At 47.0% G+C, this 15,537-nt stretch overlaps 1 protein-coding gene across 5 annotated transcripts in view; it reads right to left on the reverse strand.

The window, feature by feature from the left end:
• Window positions 1–15,537, reverse strand: part of LOC115117173 (chloride channel protein 2-like) — a 223,932-nt gene that overhangs the window by 52,867 nt on the left and 155,528 nt on the right. For all 5 annotated transcript variants that reach the window (XM_065024329.1, XM_065024332.1, XM_065024330.1 and 2 more), the window contains exons 16-17: window positions 1,859–1,992; window positions 993–1,183 (exon numbers count right to left, since the gene is read on the reverse strand). In XM_065024329.1, coding sequence (XP_064880401.1) covers window positions 993–1,183; window positions 1,859–1,992 — 325 coding nt within the window. The remainder of the gene's footprint in view (window positions 1–992; window positions 1,184–1,858; window positions 1,993–15,537) is intronic.

A 15,537-nucleotide genomic window follows, 5' to 3' on the forward strand; every position in this document is an offset into this window, starting at 1 on the left:
ACTGTTAGCTTGGTGTAGTACTGGGGATTCCAGACATGACTCACCTCATAGTGTGTACTGTTAGCTTGGTGAGGTACTGGAGACTCCAGACATGACTGACCTCATAGTGTGTACTGTTAGCTTGGTGTGGTACTGGGGACTCCAGACATGACTGACCTCATAGTGTGTACTGTTAGCTTGGTGTGGTACTGGGGATTCCAGACATGACTCACCTCATAGTGTGTACTGTTAGCTTGGTGTGGTACTGGGGACTCCAGACATGACTCACCTCATAGTGTGTACTGTTAGCTTGGTGTGGTACTGGAGACTCCAGACATGACTGACCTCATAGTGTGTACTGTTAGCTTGGTGTGGTACTGGGGACTCCAGACATGACTGACCTCATAGTGTGTACTGTTAGCTTGGTGTGGTACTGGGGACTCCAGACATGACTGACCTCATAGTGTGTACTGTTAGCTTGGTGTGGTACTGGGGACTCCAGACATGACTGACCTCATAGTGTGTACTGTTAGCTTGGTGTGGTACTGGGGACTCCAGACATGACTGGCCTCATAGTGTGTACTGTTAGCTTGGTGTGGTACTGGGGACTCCAGACATGACTGACCTCATAGTGTGTACTGTTAGCTTGGTGTGGTACTGGGGATTCCAGACATGACTGGCCTAATAGTGTGTACTGTTAGCTTGGTGTGGTACTGGGGATTCCAGACATGACTGACCTCATAGTGTGTACTGTTAGCTTGGTGTGGTACTGGGGACTCCAGACATGACTGACCTCATAGTGTGTACTGTTAGCTTGGTGTGGTACTGGGGACTCCAGACATGACTGACCTCATAGTGTGTACTGTTAGCTTGGTGTGGTACTGGGGACTCCAGACATGACTGACCTCAAAGAGTGTAACGTTTAGCTTGGTGTGGTACTGGGGACTCCAGACATGACTGACCTCAAAGAGTGTAACGTTTAGCTCGGTGTGGGTTGTTAAGACTGTACTTACCTGGAACCGGACCTCCTGGTTAACCCTCTGGGAGCCGTCCTCGCTGCCCGGATGGGAGACCATCGACAAGCGCTTCTTCTCAGCAGTAGCCCGGTCTCTCAGGTACTCCAGTCTCCGTGGCCGGCCCAGCTGTAGGGACAGGAGGGCCTGGAGCTGGGCACGCTCAATAGAACCCAGCAGGATCATCGACTCTGAGGGGCGGGGGAGAGAGAGGGAGAGAGAGAAGGGAGGGAGGGGGAGTGAGAAGGGGTGATGATGAGGTAGAAAAAAGGAGGGGGAGAGAGAAAGAGAGCAGGGAAAGTGAGGGGCAGCAAGGGAGAGATGGATGGAGAGAAATATGAGATGAGAGTGCAAGTAAGAAGGGAATGGGGTGATGAAGAGAGGACAGATATGATGGGATGAAAGGCAGAGGAGAGACAGATGAGAATAAAAAGAAGAGGGATGATGGAAGAGAAGAGAAATAGAGAGAGAGGGGCCAGGAGATTAGAATGAGAGAGGAGGGGGAGATGTGATGGAGAGGAGAGGTCTTCTAGAACAGTAGTTAATGTGCAGGGGACTCCTAACACATGTTTCTGCATGGTAAGTTATCTAACTAACAACAGCCAGGCGTCTGTGTTTGAGTGTGTGTGTGTGTGTGTGTGTACACAACGCAAGTGTATGAGGGGGTGTGTTTGTTTGTTTAAAATAATTGCCCCAGCTAATTGCTTTGGCATCGCTACACAATTACAACAGACTTGGCATACTGTATAAGAATATATAACTTGAATGTGTGTGTGGGGGAGTATTTATTTGACGGAAAATGTTCTGTAGTGTGTGTAATTTGTGTGTGTCTGCGTCTGTAAAGTATGAGTATGTGCTCGTCTCACCACTAGACTCGAGCAGGGCCAGGGTCTTGAGGTGTCCAGCCAGCAGTACATCATGCAGGTCTCTGTAGCAGCAGTTGAGGGTGATGTAGGTCACATCCCTGATCATGATGTCCTCCACACGAATATTATACTTCCTGAAGGACGATAGGAGAGAGGGGTGACAAGGGGAGGAGCGGAAGAGAGGGAGGGGTTATTAGCACCACCTATACAGTCAGTGAGTGATAACTATTAGAAAATTGGAGTGAAAAGTTAAGCCCCCCAAAAAATGTAATCTGTCAATTCCTCTGTCCTTTCAGGGGTGACTGTGGAACAACATCCTAGTCAGTCCTGAACTTATTGCTACAGAGGTGAGGTTGCATCCGGACGTAATAGTTGTACTGTATAGGAGGTGACTGTGTGAGAGAGCAGGTTCTGCCTCAGAATATTTGTGGTTCTACCCCTCTACCCCGGCCACACAGTACACTAGACAGGTTTCCTTCCTGCCAGACAGGCTGAGCGTGCCAACCTCCGACACGACAGCAGCACTTGGTTCCGCTGCCAAGTTCTGTCTGTGCCAACCCCGACACAGGCCTTCCCTCTGTCCCTCTACAAGATCTAAAACCCATACACCTGTACTGCCCAGTTTCTGTACACCAATACAATAACCCCCTCTGTAGCTTTAAACCAGGGAATCAGTTCCCAAGTATTCCCACAAATAAAAAAAGTCATATGTGATAGTGTCTCAATGTAAATAAGGTATGAAATTATTGTTATTTTCAAATGCAATCCCTTTTTAGATTTAGTTGTTGTCAATGTGCAGTGCACAAATTATTATAATTACGTTCCTGCCCCCCGACCAGCCGCTCCGACAAAAATCGGCCCACGTTTGAATCTAGTTGCCTAGCCCTGCTTTAAACCAATACAATAATCCTCTATACAGCAGACCTTATATAATGAGCACTTCAATGGTTCTGAAACCAACAAACAGAAACCTGTCTCTTACTGTATCTGTCTCATAACTTCAGAGTACAGTGGACTGTAGGCACATTGCCACACACACACACACACACACACACACACACACACACACACACACAGAGAGAGAGAGAGAGAGAGAAAAAAGTGATGTGCATGTAATTGTTGCCTCACCTCGCTCTCCAACCAGCTAGATGATGCCGACAGACACGGCGGCTCTAATTCTAGCAACTTTGCAGTATTTTGTTTTTTGTATTTTATTTCTCGCATTAAAGCCCAGAAAGTTTGTGTTATTACATACAGCCAGAAATAACTTTTGGATATCAGAGCGGCGGTAACTCACCAGCATTATCACCAGGATTACGACTTTCCCAAATTGGATCCTTTGTTTGTACCACTCAGGGCAATTGAACTTATCCCAGAGGCTGCTCCAAGACGCTGACGGCGGAGAAGAGGTATTCGGAGTGGACTTCTAGTCTGACTCAGGAGGTGTATATTACTCGCTAGTGTTCAGTCTTTGGACAACAAAGTAGACGAGCTCAGGACGACGATCTCCTTCCAGAGAGACATCAGGGACTGTAACATACTCTGCATCACGGAATCCTGTCTCTCTCCGGATATACTGTCCTCGTCCATACAGCCAGCTGGGTTCTCAGAACATCGCGCAGACAGGAATAAAGAATTCTCAGAGAAGAAGAAAGACGGGAGTGTATGTTTCATGATTAACTACTCATGGTGTGACTGTGATAATGTGCAGAAACTCAAGTCCTTTGTTCACCCGACCTAGAATACCTCACAATCAAATGCCGACCGTATTACCTCCCAAGAGAATTCGCTTTGGTTATAGTCACAGCCATGTATATTCCCCATCAAGCCGATACCACGACGGCCCACTGGACTTGGTGCAAACTGGAAACCACATATCCTAATGCCACATATATTGTAGCTAGGGATTTTAACAAAGCAAAGTTGAGGAAAACGCTACTGAAGTTCTATCAACACATTGACTGTACTGTAGTTCTCGTGCTGCTAAAACACTCAGCCACTGCTACCCCAACTTCCGGGATACCTACAAGGAAATTATTGTCCTCCCTTTGGCAAATCAGATCATCACTTTATTTTGCTCATCCCTTCCTATAGGCAGAAATTCAAAAAGGAAGTACCTGGCCTGAGGTCTATTCAACTCTCGTCTGACCAATCAGAATCCATGCTTCAAGATTGTTTTGATGACCCGGACTGGGATATGTTCAGGGTAGCCTCTGAGAATAACATTGACGTACGTATACATTGACATGGTAACTGAGTTCATAAGGAAGTGTATAGTGGATGTTGTTCCTAATGTGACTATTAAAACCTACTCAAAACAGAAACCGTGGATAGATGGCAGCATTTGCGCAAAACTGAAAGTGGAAACCACCGCATTAAACCATGGCAAGGTGAATGGGAATATGGTTGAATGTGTAGTTATTCAGTAAGGCATTCAGTAAGGCAATCAAAGGAAAAAAGTCAGTACAGAGACAAAGTGGAGTCGCAATTCAACGGCTCAGATACGAGATGTATGTGACAGGATCTACAGACAACCACAGATTACAAAGGGAAAACCAGCCACGTCGCTGACAACGATGACTTGCTCCCTGACAAGCTTAACACCTTCTTTGCCCGCTCTCAAGGACTGTGGGCTCTCGTTCTCTGTGGCCGTCGTGAGTAGGACATTTAAATGCGTTAACCCTCGCAAGGCTGCATCCCTAGTCGCGTCCTCAGAGTATGTGCAGTCCAGCTGGATGGAGTGTTTACGGACATATTCAATGTCTCCCTATCCCAGTCTGCTGTCCCCACTTGCTTCAAGGTGTCAACCATTGTTCCTGTACCCAAGAAAGCAAAGGTAACTGAACTAACTGACTATCGCCCCGTAGCACTCCCTTCTGTCATCATGAAGTGCTTTGAGAGGCTAGTTAAGGATCATATCACTTCTACCTTACCTGACACCATAGACCCACTTCAATTTGCATACCGCCCCAATAGATCCACAGTCTATGCAATCGCCATCGCACTACACACTGCCCTATCCCACCTGGACAACAGGAATACCTATGTAGAATGCTGTTTATTGACTATAGCTCATCCTTCCACACCATAATACCCTCCAAGCTCATCATTGAGCTCGGAGCCCTGGATCTGAACCCCGCCCTGTGCAACTGGGTCCTGTACTTTCTGACGGGCTGCCCCCAGGTGGTAAAGGTAGGAAACAACACCACTTTGCTGATCCTCAACAAAGGGGCCTCATAAGGGTGTGTGCTCAGCCCCCTCCTGTCTCCCTGTTCACCCATGACTGCGTGGCCACTCATGCCAACTCAATCATCAAGTTTGCAGACGTCACAACAGTTGTAGGCCTGATTACCAACAATGATGAGACAGCCTACAGGGAGGAGGTGAGGGCCCTGGCGGAGTGGTGCCTCTGGAAAATAATCTCTCCCTCAACCTTAACAAAATTAAGTAGCTGATCGTGGACCTCAGGAAACAGCAGAGAAAGCAAACTCCTATCCACATCGACAGGACCGCAGGTGAGAAGCTTCAAGTTCCTCAGCGTACACATCACTGACGATCTGAAATTGTCCACCCACACAGACAGTATGGAGAAGAAGGCGGAACAGTGTCTTTTCCACCTCAGGAGGCTGGAGAAATTCGGGATGGCCCCTAAAACCCTCAGATTTTTACAGATGCACAATTGAGAGAATCATGTATGGCTGTATCACCACCTAGTACAGCAACGGCATTGCCCGCAACCGGACAGCCATCAGACTGTTAAATAGCCATCACTAGCCGGCTACCACACGGTTACGCAACCATGCTCCTTAGAGGCTGCTTCCCTATATACATAGACATGGAATCACTGGTCACTTTAATAATGGAACACCAGTCACTTTAGTGGTAAGATGACGCGGATGCTACGCTACAGGACTGTTTTGCAATGAACAGACTGGAATATGTTCCGGGATTCATCCAATTGCATTGAGGAGTATACCACCTCAGTCATCAGCTTCATCAATAAGTGCATCGACAACGTTGTCCCTACAGTGACTGTACATACATATCCCAACCATAAATTGGATTACAGGCAACATCTGCATCAAGCTAAAGGCTAGAGCTGCTGCTTTCAAGGAGCAGGACACTAATCCGGATGCTTATAAGAAATCCCGCTATGACCTGAGACGAACCATCAAACAATCAAAACGTCAATACAGGATTAAGATTGACTCCTACTATACCGGCTCTGATGCTCGTCGGATGTTGCAGGGCTTAAAAAATATCACGGACTACAAAGGGAAACCCAGACGTGAGCTGCCCAGTGGCAAGTGCCTTCACTGACATTTTCAACCTCTCCCTGACCGAGTCTGTAATACCTACATGTTTCAAGCAGACCACCATAGTCCCTGTGCCCAAGGAAGCGAAGGTAACCTGCCTAAACAATTACTGCCCCGTAGCACACATGTCGGTAGCCATGAAGTGCTTTGAAAGGCTGGTCATAGCTCACATCAACAGTATCCTCCCGGATACCCTAGACCCACTCCAATTTGCATACCGCCCCAACAGATCCACAGATGACGCAATCTCACTCCACACTGCCCTTTCCCACCTGGACCATAAATATGTGAGAATGCTGTTCATTGACTACAGCTCAGCATTCAACACCAAAGTACCCACGAAGCTCATCACTAAGCTAAGGACCCTGGGACTAAACACCTCCCTCTGCAACTGGATCCTGGACATCATGACGGGCCGCCCCCAGGTGGTAAGGGTAGGCAGCAACACGTTTCCCACGCTAATCCTCAACACTGGGGCCCCTCAGGGGTGAGTACTTAGTCCCCTCCTGTACTCCCTGTTTACCCACAACTGGGTGGCCAAACACGACTCCAACACCATCATTAAGTTTGCTGACGACACAACACTGGTAATCCTGATCACCAACAGCGATGAGACAGCCTATAGGGAGGAGGTCAGAGAACTGGCAGTGTGGTTCCCTGGACAACAACCTTGCCCTCAATGTGAGCAAGACAAAGGACCTGATCGTGGACTACAGGAAAAGGCGGGCCGAACAGGCCCCCATTAACATCGACGGGTCTGTAATGGAGCGGGTCGAGAGTTTCAAGTTCCTTGGTGTTCACATCACCAACGAACTATCATGGTCCAAACACACCAAGACAGTCGTGAAGAGGGCACAACAAAACCTTTTCCCCCTCAGAAGACTGAAAAGATTAGGCATGGGTCCCCAGAACCTCAAAAAGTTCTACAGCTGCACCATCGAGAGCATCCTGACCGGTTGCATCACCACCTGGTATGGCAACTGCATGGCATCTGACCGTGAGGCACTACAGAGGGTAGTGCATACGGCCCAGTACATCACTGGGGCCAAGCTTCCTGCCATCCAGGACCTATATAATAGGCGGCGTCAGAGGAAAGCCCATAAAATTGTCAGAGACTCCAGTCACACAAGTCATAAACTGTTTTCTCTGCTACCGCATGGCAAGCGTTACCGGAGCGCCAAGTTCAAAAGGCTCCATAACAGCTTCTACCCCCAAGCCATAAGACTGCTGAACAATTAATCAAATGGCCACCGGACTATTTACATTGACACCCCCCCCATTTGTTTTGTACACTGCTGCTACGCGCTATTTATTATCTATGCATAGTCATTTCACCACTACCTACATGTACAAATTACCTCAACTAACCTGTACCCCCGCACACTGACTTGGTACGGGTACCCTTGTATATAGCCTCATTATTGTTATTTTATTGTGTTACTTTTTATTATTTTTTTAACTTTAGTTTATTTGGTAAATATAACTCTTCTTGAATTGCACTGTTGGTTAAGAGCTTGTAAGTAAGCATTTCACACATTTCAAGGTCTACACTTGTTATATTAGGTGCATGTGACAAATAAAGTTTTATTTGATTTGATAATGTTTACATACTGCCTTACTAATTTCATATGTATATACTGTATTCTATTCTACTACTGTATTATAATCAATACCGCTCTGACATTGCTCATCCTAATATTTCTATATTTCTTAACTCTAGATTTGTGTGTATTGTTGTGAATTGTTAGATATTACTGCATTGTTGGAGTGAGGAACACAAGCATTTTGCTACGACCGCAAAAACATCTGCTAAATATGTGTATGTGATCAATATACTTTGATTTAATTTGATTTGAAATGAAATACCACTCAAAAGCTGGAGATGGATTTGTCAAAAGGGCAGAGAGAAGAGAGGGAGTGCAGGAATGAGTGAGAGAAGGAGATTCACGCCCCAACATGACACTGCTTTTCTCATAGTGTGTGTTTGTGAATGTGTGTTTCCCAAGTGTTACACAAGCATTCCTATTGTTGAATGTGTGTTTCCCAAGTGTTACACAAGCATTCCTATGGTTGAATGTGTGATTTCCAAGTGTTACAACAAGCATTCCTATGGTTGAATGTGTGTTTCCCAAGTGTTACACAAGCATTCCTATGGTTGAATGTGTGATTTCCAAGTGTTACAACAAGCATTCCTATGGTTGAATGTGTGTTTCCCAAGTGTTACACAAGCATTCCTATGGTTGAATGTGTGTTTCCCAAGTGTTACACAAGCATTCCTATGGTTGAATGTGTGTTTGTGTGGGAAGTGGGATGGGTACCAGAATGAATAGGAACACAAACAGCTTGGGGGCCACACTTCATGCACTCTTTCATTTAATTTCCCCTCTTCATCCTACTCAACTCCCTGCCTCAAATGTACTTAGTGCTCACACACACACCTGATCCGCAGTGGTGAAATCGAAGCATAGTGGATGATGTGAAGGAGAGAGAGAGAGTATGTGAGGGGTAGAGACAGAGAGGGTCAGAGAGAGCAAGAGGGGTAGAGAGGAAGAGAGAGAAGGGTAGAGAGAGAGAAAGGTAGAGAGAGGGGTAGAGAAAAAGCAAGACCGAAATTGAAAGAGAGAAAAAGAAAGAGTGAGAGAGAGCGAGAAAGAGAGAGAGAGATAGATAGAGGTAGAGTGCTCTTCAGCCCTCCACCAGGAACAATACAATAACACACATATTTACCATGCTATTATAAAATCCCAGAATGGTTTTATGTTTTGTAAAAAATGACAAGTAACACCTCTCTCTCAGGTAGATGCTTCCCGTGTTCAGACTAAAGCCCCGTTTGCACTGGCACTTAAAATTAGGGCCAAATTAGAGTTGACTCAAATACAAACTGGGTCGGGGAAGCCCAGTTTCACAACAGGTACCAGCTCGATTAGAATTCGGGCTGGGTAAGCAGTTACTGTGCAACTGCCAGTTAGCTCGTCTGGGCTTGTTGCTGTTAGCTATCACAAGCAGTACTGCAGTAGTCAGACATGACATGAATTACCAACATAGCTGGATCCTTTATTCATTAATGCACAACACAAACTTTTATGAGAACAGTCAGCCATCGAATGCTTGCTACCTAACGTTAGCTACCAAATCAATCAATCAAATGTATTTATAAAGCTCTTTTTTACATTAGATGTCACAAAGTGCTGTACAGAAACCCACCCTAAAACCCTAGAGTTGAAACAAGCTAGCTAACTAACGTTAGCTAGCAGGTATTTTAGCTGGCCAGGTTGTATTGAAGGCTAGCTTCAAACAATCAAACCTGTCATCTGTTTGATTGGTTAGCTAGCTAGCTTTAATTTTATTTCACCTTTATTTAACAAGGCAAGTCAGTTAAGAACAAATTCTTATTTACAATGATGGCCTACCAAAAGGCAAAAGGCCTCCTGCGGGAACGGGGGTCTGGGATTAAAAATAATAAAAAATCAAAACAATATAAATATAGGACAAAACACACATCACAACAAGAGAGACAACACAACACTACATAAAGAGAGACCTAGACAACAACATAGCAAGGCAGCAACACACAACAACACAGCATGGTAGCAACACAACATAACAACAACATGGTAGGCACACAACATGGTAGCAGCACAAAACATGGTACAAACATTATTGGGCACAGACAACAGCAAAAAGGGCAAGAAGGTAGAGACAACAATACATCACACACAGCAGCCACGACTGACAGTTAATAACATATGCTGCTGCCCATTCTTCACCACGCTGTCTGTGTGGGTGGACCAATTCAGTTTGTCCGTGGTATGTACGACGAGGAACTTACAAACTTACTACCCTCTCCACTACTATCCCATTGATGTGGATAGGGGGGTGCTCCCTCTTCTGTTTCCTGAAGTCCCCGATCATATCCTTTGTTTTGTTGACGTTGAGTGTGAAGTTATATTCCTGACACCACACTCCGTGGGCACTCACCTCCTCCCTGTAGGCCGTCTTGTCGTTGTTGGTAATCAAGCCTACCACTGTAGTGTCGTCTGCAAACTTGATGATTGAGTTGGAGGCGTGCATGGCCAGACGTGGGTGAACAGGGAGTATAGGAGAGGGCTCAGGACGCACCCTTGTGGGGCCCCAGGGTTGAGGATCAGCGGAGTGGAGATGTTGTTACCTACCCTCACCACCTGGGGGCGGCCTGTCAGGAAGTCCAGTACCCAGTTGCACAGGGCGGGGTCGAGACCCAGGGTGGGTCTAGGGTGTCAGGTAGGGTGGAAGTGATATGGTCCTTGACTAGTCTCTCAAAGCACATCATGATGACGGAAGTGAGTGCTACGGGGCGGTAGTCATTTAGCTCAGTTACCTTAGCTTTCTTGGGAACAGGAACAATGGTGGCCCTCTTGAAGCATGTGGGGACAGCAGACTGGGATAAGGATTGATTGAATATGTCCGTAAACACACCAGCCAGCTGGGTTACCCATGCTCTGAGGACGCGGCTGGGGATGCCGTCTGGGCCTGCAGCCTTGCGAGGGTTAACACGTTTAAATGTTTTACTCACGTCGGCTGCAGTGAAGGAGAGTCCACAGGTTTTGGGTGCGGGCCGTGTCAGTGGCATTGTATTGTCCTCAAAGCGGGCAAAGAAGTTGTTTAGTCTGTCTGGGAGCAAGACATCCTGGTCCGCGACGGGGCTCGTTTTCTTTTTGTAATCCGTGATTGACTGTAGACACTGCCACATACCTCTTGTGTGTGAGCCGTTGAATTGCGACTCTAGTTTGTCTCTATACTGACGCTTAGCTTGTTTGATTGCCTTGCGGAGGGAATAGCTACACTGTTTCTATTCGGTCAATGTTTCCGGTCACCTTGCCCTGATTAAAAGCAGTGGTTCGCACTTTCAGTTTCGCGCGAATGCTGCCCTCAATCCACGGTTTCTGGTTTGGGAATGTTTTAATAGTTGCTGTGGGTACGACATCGCCGATGCACATGCTGATAAACTCGCTCACCGAATCAGCGTATTCATCAATGTTGTTGTTTGACGCAATGCGGAACATATCCCAGTCCACGTCATCGAAGCAATCTTGAAGCGTGGAATCAGATTGGTCGGACCAGCGTTGAACAGACCTGAGTGCGGGAGCTTCCTGTTTTAGTCTCTGTCTATAGGCTGGAAGCAATAAAATGGAGTCGTGGTCAGCTTTTCCGAAGGGAGGGTGGGGAGGGCCTTATATGGGTCGCGGAAGTTAGAATAACAATGATCCAGGGTTTTACCAGCCCTGGTTGCACAATCGATATGTTGATAGAATTTAGGGAGTCTTGTTTTCAGATTGGCCTTGTTAAAATCCCCAGCTACAATGAATGCAGCCTCAGGATATGTGGTTTCCAGCTTACATAGAGTCAAATGAAGTTTGTTCAGGGCCATCAATGTGTCTGCTTGGGGGGAATATATGCGGCTGTGATTATAATCGAAGAGAATTTTCTTGGTATGCGGTCCACATTTGATTGTGAGGAATTATAAGTCAGGTGAACAGAAGGACTTGAGTTCCTGTTTGTTGTTATGATCACACCACGTCTCGTTAATCATAAGGCATACCCCCCCGCCCTTCTTCTTACCAGAAAGATGCTTGTTTCTGTCGGTGTGATGCGTGAAGAAACCAGCAGGCTGTACCGACTCCGATAGCGTGTCTCAAATGAGTTGTGTTTCCGTGAAGCAAAGAACGTTACAGTCTCTTATGTCTCTCTGGAATGCTACCCTTGCTCGGATTTTATCTACCTTCTTGTCAAGAGACTGGACATTTGGTGAGTAGTATGCTCGGGAGCGGTACGCGATGTGCCAGTCTCCGGAGCCTGACCAGAAGACCGCTTCGTCTGCCTCTTTTACGGCGTCGTTGTTTTGGTTCGCCAGCTGGGATCCGATCCATTGTCCTGGGTGGTGGGCAAAACAGAGGATACGCTTTGGGAAAGTCGTATTCCTGGTCGTATTGATGGTGAGTTGACGTTGCTTTTATATCCAATAGTTCCTCCCGACTGCAAGCTAAAATTCTTTGCCAAATACATGGCTCTGGGTCTGGCTGGCAGTGACAGGAGTATCGGGTAACGTTAGTTACAGCATGGTGAGTGTGAATAAAACACCGCTACCTAGCAACATTAGCAAAGCCAGCTGCACAGTCACAGCTACCTAGCAACATTAGCAAAGCCAGCTGCACAGTCACAGCTACCTAGCAACATTAGCAAAGCCAGCTGCACAGTCACAGCTACCTAGCAACATTAGCAAAGCCAGCTGCACAGTCACAGCTACCTAGCAACATTACATAATTTCTCATTTCTGGAAGCAGTAGAAACCCAATTCGAGCTAGCTAACCAAGGCTAGCCCATCCTGGGTTGACTTCAGTATAAATGGAAACAGGTCTTAAGAGGTGTGATCATTAGAGTGTGGGTGGTTGATCAATAGTTAACAGAAACAGAACAGATACATTGCTTCAGGTTATATTGAATGTCAGCCATACTCTAACAGGCCTTTAATGACAGATGAACAGAAGAGGTGACAGAGCATCCTGCATTCTCACAACTCTGAGGAAACTGGTCTACGTTGTCATTTTTGTGCCAACTGCTGTCAGTGTGTAGGTGTGTACACACCTGCACATTGTGTAACTACATTGTTGTAACTTTGTATAATCTACATGTAAATGAGAAATTATGTAACAGCACAATGAAAAACAACACAACCTACACAAGCTCACATAACAATGTCTAATGACGCGCGCTCGCACACACACACACACACACACACCCACACGCACACACACACACACGCACACACACACACACGCACACACACTCCTGGTCCGCTCTGTCCCCTGTGGTGAACTCAAAGCATAGTGGGTGGTGTGAAGGAGAGCGAGAGTGAAAGAGGGGGAGAGCGAGAGATAAAGAGAGAGACAGTGAGAGAGAGAGAGAGAGAGAGAGAGAGAGAGAGAGAGAGAGAGAGAGAGAGAGTAGGGGGAACAAGAACAACCAACCCAAGAGGAACGACTAGTCCCCGCACTAGTCCCCAACCTAGCAAGAGGAACCACTAGTCCCCGCACTAGTCCCCAACCTAGCAAGAGGAACCACTAGTCCCCGCACTAGTTGCCAACCTAACAAGAGAAACCACTAGTCCCTTCACTAGTCCCCAACCTAGCAAGAGGAACCACTAGTCCCCAACCCAGCAAGAGGAACCACTAGTCCCCTCACTAGTCCCCAGCCTAGCAAGAGGAGCCACTAGTCCCCTCACTAGTCCCCAAACTAGAAAGAGAAACCACTAGTCCCCTCACTAGTCCCCAACCCAGGGAGAGAAACCACTAGTCCCCAACCTAGCAAGAGGAACCACTAGTCCCCTCACTAGTCCCCAACCTAGCAAGAGGAACCACTAGTCCCTGCACTAGTCCCCAACCTAGCAAGAGGAACCACTAGTCCCTGCACTAGTCCCCAACCTAGCAAGAGAAACCACTAGTCCCCTCACTAGTCCCCAACCTAGCAAGAGGAACCACTAGTCCCCAACCTGGCAAAAGAAACCACTAGTCCCCTCACTAGTCCCCAACCTGGCAAGAGAAACCACTAGTCCCCTCACTAGTCGCCAACCTAGCAAGAGAAACCACTAGTCCCCTCACTAGTCCCCAACCTAGCAAGAGAAACCACTAGTCCCCAACCTGGCAAGAGAAACCACTAGTCCCCTCACTCATCCTCAACCCAGCAAGAGGCACCAAGAGATTTAAAAAGAATGAGAAAAAGACAGAAGGAAACAAAGGGGGATAAATAAACTTTCCACTACCTGGATAAAGCACTAAATAAACTTCAGTTAGTGCTAAATACGGCTTCTAGAATCCTGACTAGAACCAAAAAATGTGATCATATTACTCCAGTGCTAGCCTCCCTACACTGGCTTCCTGTTAAGGCATGTGCTGATTTCAAGGTTTTACTGCTAACCTACAAAGCATTACATGGGCTTGCTCCTACCTATCTTTCTGATTTGGTCCTGCCGTACATACTTACACATACGATATGGTCACAAGACGCATGCCTCCTAATTGTCCCTAGAATTTCTAAGCAAACAGCTGGAGGCAGGGCTTTCTCCTATAGAGCTAAATTTTTATGGAATGGTCTGCCTACCCATGTGAGAGAAGCAGAGTACGTCTCGACCTTTAAGTGTTTATTGAAGACTCATCTCTTAAGTGGGTCATATGATTGAGTGTAGTCTGGTCCATGAGTGTGAAGGTGAACGGAGAGGCTCTGGAGCAACGAACCACCCTTGCTGTCTCTGCCTGGCCGGTTCCCCTCTCTCCACTGGGATTCTCTGCCTCTAACTCTATTACAGGGGCTGAGTCACTGGCTTACTGGTGCTCTTTCATGCCGTCCCTGGGAGGGGTGCGTCACTTGAGTGGGTTGAGTCACTGACGTGATCTTCCTGTCTGGGTTGGCGCCTCCCCTTGGGTTGTGCCGTGGCGGAGATCTTTGTGGGCTATACTCGGCCTTGTCTCAGGATGGTAAGTTGGTGGTTGAAGATATCCGTCTAGTGGCGTGGGGGCTGTGCTTGGTAAAGTGGGTGGGGTTATATACTTCCTGTTTGGCCCTGTCCGGGGGTATCATTGGATGGGGCCACAGTGTCTCCTGACCCCTCCTGCCTCAAGTATTTATGCTGCAGTAGTTTATGTGTCGGGGGACTAGGGTCAGTTTGTTATATCTGGAGTACTTCTCCTGTCTTATCCAGTGTCCTGTGTGAATTTAAGTACGCTCTCTCTAATTCTCTCTTTCTCTCTGAGGACCTGAGCCCTAGGACCATGCCTCAGGACTACCTGGCATGATGACTCCTTGATGTCCCCAGTCCACCTGGCTGTGCTGCTGCTCCAGTTTCAACTGTTCTGCCTGCGGCTATGGAATCCTGACCTGTTCACCGGAGTGCTACCTGTCCCAGACCTGCTGTTTTCAACTCTCTAGAGACAGCTCTTAATGATTGGCTATGAGAAGCCAACTGACATTTACTCCTGAGGTGCTGACTTGCTGCAACCTCGACAACTACTGTGATTATTATTATTTGACCATGCTTTTCATTTATGAACATTTGAACATCTTGGCCATGTTCTGTTATAATCTCCACCCGGCACAGCCAGAAGAGGACTGGCCACCCCTCATAGCCTGGTTCCTCTCTAGGTTTCTTCCTAGGTTTTGGCCTTTCTAGGGAGTTTTTCCTAGCCACCGTGCTTCTACACCTGCATTGCTTGCTGTTTAGGATTTTAGGCTGGGTTTCTGTACAGCACTTTGAGATATCAGGTGATGTACGAAGAGCTATATAAATACATTTGATTTGATTTCTATAGTGGGCTAGGGGGCGGTATTTGGGCT

The sequence above is a fragment of the Oncorhynchus nerka genome, linkage group LG11 (assembly GCF_034236695.1).
Source record: "Oncorhynchus nerka isolate Pitt River linkage group LG11, Oner_Uvic_2.0, whole genome shotgun sequence".
NCBI lineage: Eukaryota > Metazoa > Chordata > Actinopteri > Salmoniformes > Salmonidae > Oncorhynchus > Oncorhynchus nerka.